The following is a 10,581-nucleotide window of genomic DNA, read 5'->3' on the forward strand; positions in this document are numbered from 1 at the left end:
AAATTTTTGTCCTTCCCTCAGTCCTAGCTCAAGGAAAACAGCAAATATATTCCTTCCCCAAGTGAAAGACTAGTGCATGGCTCCTGCAAAGGACAAATCCAAGGGGCTAGAACTGTGCTTCAGCCTGTAGCTCAGACACTTTAATAAAGAGTATATTATGTTCAGTCCTGTCCTTCAGAGAATAGCTCTTCCACTTGGCTGCCTGGGTGGAAAAGAGCACTGAACTGTAGTTCCATAGTGATAGAAAAGAAAGACTTCTGTTGTCTATCTTCTTCTCCACCTCCAGCCCCACATATGCTTCATGAGCTGCAGAAGCTCCTGACCTTTTGTTGTGAGGAAAGTTTAGGTTTGATTCTGTCCCTGGTCTGTCACTGGTATTGACAGAGACAGAGTTAGGCTGAGTCCAGCTGGGCATACAAGCTGGACATATTGACCCTTCTGTAAAACATGTTGTCATTCAACCCCAGGCACACATTCCACTCCTGTTTCTGCTCTTGTTTTTCATATGTTCTTTGATAAGGAAAGAAGTTGCTCCTTTGGTCCTTTGATTACCATGGTGTGCCTAGTACGTAATAGGCATTTGACAAATATGAAGCCATTAATCAATAAATTAATTAAACATGAAAAGCTCTTTTTGTGTTCTTTAGATCTTAAGGAATCAAGAGCCTAGTTTGGGGGTGCTTGTGTAGTTCAGTTGGTTAAAGGTCTGAGGTCATGATCTCAGGGTTGTGAGATCAAGCCTCATGTGGGGCTCCACTCTTGGTGTGGAACCTATTTAAAATTCTCTCTCTCCCTCTGACTCTCCCTCTCCATCCCCTGTTCTCTCATTAAAAAAAAAAAAAAAAAAAAAAAAAAAAAAAAAAAGAATAAATAAAAGAGCCTAGTTTGTAATCCTCATCTTGAATTCTGGAAGGACTGTGCTGGTCTTTGGGATTGAGCTCCTCAGATGGTCAGTGTGGTGTTGCTTTTAGGGTTCTGGTGCCTCAGAATCAATTATCCTTATTATTATTATTTTTAAAGATTTTATTTATTTATTTGACAGACAGAGATCACAAGTAGGCAGAGAGGCAGGCAGAGAGAGAGGAGGAAGCAGGCTCCCTGCAGAGCAGAGAGGCTGATGCGGGGCTCAATCCCAGGACCCTGGGACCATGACCTGAGCTGAAGGCAGAGGCTTTAACCCACTGAGCCACCCAGGCGCACCTCCTTATTATTTTCTTCCTCTTATTGATAGTTACTACTCATGACCCCTACTAGCATATCACTCTTTCATCTCTGGTTTATCTAGCACCTGCTTCCAATATATCCTTTATGTAAGCATTCACAGTTAAGTGCAGAATCACTGAGCACAGATCCATAGAATTTCCCATCTTGAACACTGCAACAGTCATTATCTGCAAGCCACAGATTTTCAGTGTTGGGCTAAACTGGCTGAGGGATGGAGAGATTTAGGTAATATAGAATTTGATCAAAATATATAACTAATATATGGGTAGGTAGATAAACTTATCAGCATATTAATAGATTCCATGGCTTATAAACATCTTGAGGGATAGTTTTCACAGTTAACCAAACATTACAAAACTTATAGATAGCAGATGAACACTGATTACAGCTACCCTTTATTGAGTGTTGATTCTCTGCCTGGTGCTCATCTAAATGCCCTATTGATCTTTTCAGTGATCTTTAACTATCCCATGGTAGATACTATTATTTTCATTTTAATTTTAAAGAGATAAGGAATAAAGCAGAGATTATTAAGTAACTTGTTCAAGGTCACAGAGTCAGGATTTACACCTAGGTGATCCATTTCCAGAGTCTTTAATTTTAAAGCTATTTTCTTCTTCAAGTTTCCAGAAAAGAGGCAAAGACAGAGAAAAGTATGTAGAGACACATGTTATGCAGTATATAGGTAAGAGGCCCACAAATCCAATTGGATCTAAGATTTGTCAAGAGGTCACCTAGAATGTTGATATTCTTTAAATCTGTAGTCTACAGGACCAATTTTTCAAATTTCAGTAGAACTTTCTACAATGATGGAAACTTTCCATGTTTGTACTACACAATTCGAGAGTAACTAACCATATGAAGTTACTGAACACCTGAAAAGTGGCTAGTGCAACTAAGGTACTGATGTTTATTTAGTTTAAGTTAAATGTAAATAGGCACAAATATCTAGTGGCTACAATATTGGACAGTGTAGAACTAGGCCACTGACTTAACAAGAAACTTGGAGTAACTCTGCTTGGTCTCTATCCATGCATCCAGAGCTCTCTGCCCCTTGCATTTTGTCCAGTGACTTTTCTCCTTGTTGTGACCCAGGCTCCTATTCCATTTTCTCTAACATGGATCCTGAGATGCTTTTCAATAATATACAAATTCACTTAATTTTTATGCAGAACTGTGTGTGTGTGTGTGTGTGTGTGTGAACATTCTTATTTGGGAGACTATCAGATTCTCCTAAGAATCATAACTCAAACAATGTTAAGAGCCATGATAGTCATTTTCCTTTCCTTTAATCCAACCCCTTATCAATTGTGGCTAGACAGGCCCAAAAAGTGTTTAGCTCAGATGCATATTTGGATGTATCTTCTTGAAGATAATAGAAAATAATTGAAATAGAAGAGATCTGTGTGGCACCAAGATTTTAATATTGATCTTTGTCACTGCAAGTGTTAGGTGTTAATGTCTAGAATGGCCCACGGGTCTATCTAGGCTTTACTCAGAGTAGGAAATGCAGATTCTGTTGACTCAAGATGGAGTTTACTAGAACAGCCTCACAGCAGTATGGAATGCAGAGAAGGAGAAGTCTCTATGGAGGGACAGGGAAACCACCTGCTGTAAGTTCAGGTCATTTTAGTACCCACACACTCCCAGGAATGCAGAAAGTTAGAACTTTACAGTCCTTAAAGAGTATCTTTCTTCCTCTGTCCCACATCATGCAGGTGGAAAAACTGAGACCTACTGAGCATAATGTCTAAATCACCACAATTTAAGATCACAGTCAAGATACAGACACATAACACACATCTGCCTATCTGTGTTTATGATCAACCCTTGGTCACATTTGTGCTTGCTAACATTTCCTTTCTGGTTATTGGCATCAGTGTTAATTACCCACATAAATGTATAATATAAAATTCTTCCTTAGCAAGGAAACAAGTCAGCTAACTAATGTTTCTGGATGAAACGCCTGGGTGCAGGTGTTGATTGAAGGTTTTTTTTCTTTTTTGTTTCTCCTAAGTATATTTTAGCATATAGTGGTCACTGATTTATTGCCTAATGGGGTAGGACAATCAGTTTTTGTATCAGATTGTGAACATAAAGGTATTAGAATAATATTGAAGTCACTCCTTCTTATGGCTACTGTCTCAAAACATACTGCCACTGATTCTAACTGCAGCTGTTTGACTTAACAAATTATTCTTTTTCTGCCCAGTCAGACTTTCATTCCACTATGTCACCGTTCAACCAAACTAATGATAACCACCAGACCTTCACCTTGACTGGCATTCCGGGAATGCCAGAGAAAGACTTCTGGATGGCCTTGCCCCTCTGCCTTCTTTACAGTACCACGTTCTTAGGTAACGTCATCATCCTTGTTGTCATCAAGGTTGAGCGAAGTCTCCATGAACCTATGTATTATTTTCTAGCTATGCTAGCTGCCACTGACCTCAGCCTTTCCCTATCTTCCATGCCCACCATGATTAGTGTTCACTGGTTCAACTGGCGCTCAATAACCCTTGATGCCTGTGTCACTCAGATGTTCTTTATCCATACCTTCGGGGGAGTGGAATCAGGTGTTCTGGTTGCCATGGCCTTTGATCGCTTTGTGGCTATCCGCTTCCCTTTGCACTATGCTACCATTCTCACTCATGGAGTCATCAGCAAGATTGGAGCAATAGTCCTGCTACGAAGTGTGGGTGCAGTGCTCCCTGTGCCTTTTCTCATCAAAAGGCTACCTTTCTGCCACTCCAATATCCTTTCCCATGCATACTGCCTCCATCAGGATGCCATGAGGCTTGCCTGTGCTGACACCCGTGTCAATAGCATCTATGGCCTGCTGGCTGTGATCTTCATCATTGTACTAGATGCCTTGATCCTTTTAATTTCTTACTTTCTAATTCTCCAGGCAGTACTGGGTATTGCTTCCCGAGAAGAGAGGCTCAAGGCTCTCAACACCTGCTTCTCTCATATCTGTGCAGTATTGCTCTTCTATGTGCCTCTCATTGGTATGACTCTGATTCACCGCTTTGGAAAGCATTTGTCACCAATAGTGCACACTCTCATGGCCAATGTCTATCTGCTGCTCCCTCCCGTGCTCAATCCTGTTGTATACAGTGTTAGGACCAAGCAGATCCGGCAGCGGATTGTTCGGGTGTTCTGTGGGGACAGGATTGGTCCTTAATGGCATCTATGAATTCCGTGTGGATGCAATCAAGACAGGGAAGAGTATCAAATGTAGCACTGTCCAATAGAGTTTCCTGCAGTGAAGGAAATATTCTAAATCACTGTTGTTTAATGTGGTAACCACTAGCCACACATAACTATTGAACACTTTAAACTTTGATAGTACAACCAAGGAACTGAACATTTAAATTTTACTTTATTTCAATTAATTGAAATATAAATTTAAATAGTCACATGTAGCCAGAAGATACTGTATTGAATAGTATAAATCTAATGGGTTATAATATACCTTTGCATAATGGTTTTGATGAAAGCAATAATTTATCTTAGGTAGCTTGATAGATATGAATTCTCCTTAAAATGGTATATAACAGGGGCGCCTGGGTGGCTCAGTGGGTTAAGCCGCTGCCTTCGGCTCAGGTCATGATCTCAGGGTCCTGGGATTGAGTCCCACATCGGGCTCTCTGCTCAGCAGGAAGCCTGCTTCCCTCTCTCTCTCTCTCTGCCTGCCTCTCCGTCTACTTGTGATCTCTCTCTGTCAAATAAATAAATAAAATCTTTAAAAAAAAATGGTATATAACAGCTTATCAACATTTTTTTAAGTTTTATTTCTTTAAGTTTTCTCTACTCCCTTGTGGGGACTAAACTCACGACCCCAAGATCAAGAGTCACACATGCTTGCAACTGAGCCAGCTAGGGGCCCCACAGCTTATCAACATTTATATACAATAAAATTCACTGTTTCTGGTATATGGCTCCAATCAACTTTTGACAAATGCATAAAACCAGGTAATCACCAGTGACATCAAAATATAGAAAAACTACATCAAAATTCCTTCTTGTTACCCCTTTGCATCCATACCCAGTCCCTGGCAAGCACTCACTTGTTCTCCATGTCTATAATTCTCTTTTTTGAGTGTCATGGACCCTGCAGTATGTAGTCTCCCATGTCTGGCTTCTTAGTATAATGCATGTGAGATTCATTCATGTTATGGTATGTATTGGTAGTTTATTCCTTTTTACTACTGAACACTATTCCATTGTATGTCATTAACATTTTTTTCCAAGAAGAATCCGCAGATTGTTTTTGCTCTATTTATAGTCATTCTGGGATTCAATGCTGAACATAGGCCATTCTGTTCATTTGCCTTTTGTGTTTATTTAAATGTTCTTTGAGTATTTTTTAATAAAAATAAAGTGTGTATGTGCAATAGGCTGGAAGCAAGAGAGAAAAAGAATAAAAAGAAAACGGCAGGTAAATCATGAGAGCATAGTGAACTTAATGAGCTAGAATAGGAACTCCTATATATATGTTAGATTTTAATTTCAACTTCATTTTTGTTCAGAAAGCTTTTCTGACATGCCTTTCTTTACTTATGTTACAGTTTCTCATACTGTACCATAATTTACCAATAGTGTATCTCCCCTGCTAGTCTATATACTTTATAAGAACAGGGATCCTTTTAACTTTATTTTAGTCTTTCCCAAGTACTTAATGTAGTTCAGAACATATGATGGATGTTCAATATATAATTTTTTTGAATTCATGAATGAGTGAAAACTGTACTTTATCAAGATTGATTTCATGTTTCCAAAGTTCTTTGTTCATTTAATATTAGTAAGTCTCATTTGAAATTACCAGTGTCATTAATTTTTGCCGGTGGGAACAAGTGGAAAGGGGTGGTATTTACATATAAATATGAACATTACTTACTGTGTAACTTTATGGAATTAATTAATCTCTCCAGATACTTGTTGGGATAAATATCTTCACGAGTGTGCCCAATAAAATATGAGTATGGACCAGAAAATGTTTCAAGGAGGATTAAAAAGTCAGGGATTATTATATGTGGTCAGAATTATTAATTCACAGCCTACTATGCAGAGGTAAATTCTGGTCAGAATGAGGCTTAAACCAGATGTAGACATGCAGCTGGGAAGCAAGCAATCTGTAGAATGGATAGATGAGGATCATGTATTACAACTACATTTTTTGAAGATACAGTGCAAATAGTTGACTATAGGAGGCAGAATAGCATAGAGTAAGAGCTTAAGAGTAAGCTAGACATGGACTTGAATGCCAGCTCTAACTTGCTAACTTTTAGTTGGGTAATATTCAAAAGCTCTCTGAGTTTCAATTTCCTCATTTGTGAAACAATGGAGAATACTTAACCTGTAAACTTGGTAATGAATAAAAACAACAACGCACTTGAAGGGTAGAGTGCACTTTTTAGCATATATTGTGACTTCATCAAGTGCTAGCTTAATTATGCTTAAAAGGGTGGGTGGGCTGCGAATGTGACTCAATGACTGGGTTGGCTTCTTAGGAGGGGCTGCAGGGTAAGAGGAGAGACATGGGAATGGCCAGGGTACAATGAAGCCTGTTGGAAAGAGTACATCTTGGAGCAGAGAACAGAGGAAGAACTTATCTTCACTCTTGGGATCCTGCTCTGACATTGGGGAGCCTCCCTGGCTGAAACTCTATAGCCTAAGGCAGGGTAAAGAGGAATGGTTGTAGTTTTAGAAGATACCCATTACTGTCAGCCCCCAGGGCCATTACTATGCTTACAGCTCCTGATATACGGAGTTTGCTTAGGCCTGGGAGCAGGGTTTGAAGCTGTCAGGGAGAGTTATCTGAGCTATTATAGAGGAACATATTCTTATGGGTCCCATAATTCTTTTCTTTTTTTTTTGGGTCCCATAATTCTTGTTCTACCCAGTATACTCACCAATAAAGACAGCCCTCTGCTGCTTGATGACTCCACTAATTTCCTATAAAGCCTCCATTCTTGGGAGCTGGTTTAGTCCTTGCTAGGTGATGGGACTGAAGAGAAGTTGGTTGTGTTTCCTCCTGATGTGAACAGGTAAGAAGAGTGCATAAATGGAAAGGGATGGGAGGCAAAGGGATTAAGGAGTGAGAAATCCTAGGAAAAAGTGGGAACTGAGAAGAACAATGAATGATGGCAGCTATATGTCAGCTGGAGTAAAGAAATGGAGAGGTGTGATGGAGCCTCGATAAAACTGAGATAAGAGACAGAGGACAGGAGGAAACAGAAGGATAAAGAGAAAAGGAGATATGACCAGAACGCTCTTCTGGTGGACAAGATTGTTCAGGTATCAGTAAACCTTGCTAATTGAAGCTTTTTGTTATTCCAGATCCTACTTTAGTAGCTAGCATTGAGAAAAAAAACAAGAATGCCCAAACTTTTGAGGAACTCACCTTCCAGGCAGATAAAGAAGATTAAATCTGCTTATATAAATTACTAGTATCAGCCATACCTCAATATTAAGAATTAAATGAAAGGTCCAAGCATGGACCTTCTCCGCACCACTTCACTGCAGAGAAGCAGAAGTAAAGTTTCTGGTTAATATAGACTGAAGCTGTCAGAGCAGGTTCCAGATTGTGAGGAGAATAGATTTCAGTGTTGAGAAATTACCAGGAAGTTTGGGATTGGTAGATAACATGGATTGGTTTTTTATCATTATTGATGCCAGAAAGCAGGGATGTTGACCTGTCAATCACTAAATGATTGAGTTGGATGGATCTTATCCAAGTCATTTAATCTAAGCTTTTGCATATGAATTGGTAGACATTACCTTCTGGCCTATCAGTTGGAGAACTGAAAATAAAAAGCACTAGCCTTTTCTTCTGGTTAGTAGGCAGTGCAGAGAAAACCCTGATGAACTGAGGCACTGAGCTTTATCTTACAACTGGTTCTGGAACATACAAGCTCACCAAACCAGAGAGGAAGCCCTCTGCTCCTTCTCCTGTCCACATATCTATCCATAGGAAACATGTTCTCCAGCAGCAAAATGAGCCATTGTCTCTTCTCCTTTTACCCCTCACATCCTCAGTGTCATCTTTTTTTCCTTTATGAGACGAAATTCAAAGAACAAAAGATAACTGGTATCTGCTTTACGGTCACCTTATCTCTTGATTACTCTTCCATTCCAAAACTCCTCTTTACATACTTGTATATATACATATATATACATATATACATACATGTACTTATATGTACATATATGTATATGTACATATAAACAGTCACATATTTCTAAACACACATGGATGCCCCAAATAGTCTTCTTTAAATAAGCCATGAGGACATTGTTTTCTTTTATTGATTGCTCATCTCTATTGCTTTTCTAAATCATATATACATATATATGACTATATACATATATGTACAACAGAGTATAAACAATTCTTATATTTTAAAGGACAGAAATCACACTGTCCAACTGTTAAACTTCTCTCATAAGCTTAGCTTCTCTAAACGGTTTATGGTTTAATGATAAATAATAGACCTTAGAGTTAGTAAATCTAGTTTTGCATTTTGAATCTGTATCTATTTTACCTTTGATATATTGTTTTTCTTGCTAGGCCACTTTCCTTTCTTTAAAAACACCTATATCCATTTTTCCTGGGGTGATATAAAATTATATATAAGATGGCTGGTAAGCGTTGACATATACAGAGGATCTTAATTTATCTCCTTTTCTCTTAACCTACCCTCCTTCTTCCAGTCAGCGAGAGGATATTACTCTCCTTAGTTTCCCTGATGGCTAGGGAAATGATTTCCCTCTGGCTCATCATTCCCACAAAACTTCCAGGCTCAATATATATTTCTCTCATCTAGTCTTTATCCATATCTCTATTATCCGTTATTTATTTATCCACCCATCTAATGTAAATTAGGTTATTAGAGTTTTTATCATGTACCAATCACTAAGTTTATCTCTAGAGAAAATACAAAGATGAATACATATGTTTTATATTCCCAGAGAGCCAGCATTCTAAATGGAGAAAGAAATGTGATCAAGCAATAGAATTTTAGTGCTACTAAAAAAAAATATGTAAAGTACTATTGAAGGACAGTCAATAGTTTGAGTGATTTGGTGTTGCAGAGAGATTCTTGAATAGTTATCACAGAGGGGATTCACTCTTTTTTTTTTTTAAAGATTTTATTTATTTATTTCACAGAGAGAGATCACAAGTAGGCAGAGAGGCAGGCAGAGAGAGAGATAGAGGAGGAAGCAGGTTCTCTGCTGAGCAGAGAGCCCGATGCGGGACTCGATCCCAGGACCCTGAGATCATGACCTGAGCCAAAGGCAGAGGCTTAACCCACTGAGCCACCCAGGCGCCCCCTCACTCTTTTTTTTTAATGTTTAATAGTGGCTTATAAGGTGAATGATTAAAAGCATTCAATGTTAAATTCAATTTACTTCTCATTAATGTTTGCAAATACTTTATTAGCAATTCTTAAATATTTCAAATCAACCAACTTAAGGACAGAAGACGTGCTTATAAGTCTTCTGAGGTGATGTGAAGACTGAAGGGAGCCTAGGAGTCAGAAACAAAAATCTCAACAGCCTCTGTTTTCCTGTCTGGCTAGTCTTCCCTGGTGTCCCCATGTGGTAATAGCCCTTCATTAATATTTTGCTTTGGCTTTTCACACTATTCATACCACTGAGTTGGGAGAGTTTTGAATGCAGAAACTGTTCTTTATGCATTTTTGTTTCCCTGATTTGAGTAGTAACTGACATTAAAATGATCATTTAGAGTGACGCCCGGGTGGCTCAGTTGGTTAAGCATCTGCCTTTGGCTCACGTCATGATCCTAGGGTCCTGGGATAGAGCCCCACATCCAGCTCCCTGCTCAGCAAGGAGCCTGCTTCTCCCTCTCCCTCTGCCTGCTGCTCCCCTGCTTGTACTCTCTCTCTCTCTAACAAATAAATAAAATCTTTAAATAAACTTAAAAAATTAAAAAAAAATCATTTAGAGTCTAAATGACTGACATAACTCAGCATGTTTGTAATCTGTATCTCATTTGACATTAGTTTTCCTGATTCTTAGTATTTTTTTCAACCACGTATAATATAATAATATTAAATATTATAGCAGAAAAAGCAATTAGTCTTTTTTCCCCCCTTTGGAGTAACAAGTGGTCTTCACCACCTTCAGTAGAATGGAGGAGGGGAAGAAAATAACCAACAGCCCCTTATATTTGTTTATGAAGCAACTGACAATGCCTGGTACTAGCAAATTCCTTGCATCTACTCAGATACAAGACAGAAAACCTACATACTGAAAAATAAAAATACTTATGGCTGACCATATCCACACAACACATGGACTGAGTATATCATTCCTGGCTAGCTCTTCATTGAT

General features: G+C 38.7%; 1 protein-coding gene across 1 annotated transcript; it reads left to right on the forward strand.

The window, feature by feature from the left end:
• The first annotated feature begins 3,454 nt into the window (after positions 1-3,454).
• LOC125079594 (olfactory receptor 51H1-like) lies at positions 3,455-4,405 on the forward strand. The gene has a single exon (XM_047693356.1). The coding sequence runs from the start codon at positions 3,455-3,457 to the stop codon at positions 4,403-4,405; it is 951 nt and encodes a 316-aa protein (XP_047549312.1).
• The last annotated feature ends 6,176 nt before the right edge of the window (positions 4,406-10,581 follow it).

Source organism: Lutra lutra, chromosome 10, assembly GCF_902655055.1.
Source record: "Lutra lutra chromosome 10, mLutLut1.2, whole genome shotgun sequence".
NCBI classification, from domain to species: Eukaryota; Metazoa; Chordata; class Mammalia; order Carnivora; family Mustelidae; genus Lutra; species Lutra lutra.

Coding starts and splice junctions, on each gene's coding strand:
- LOC125079594 (XM_047693356.1), top strand. CDS start 3,455: ATGTCACCGTTCAACCAAACTAATGATAACCACCAGACCTTCACCTTG.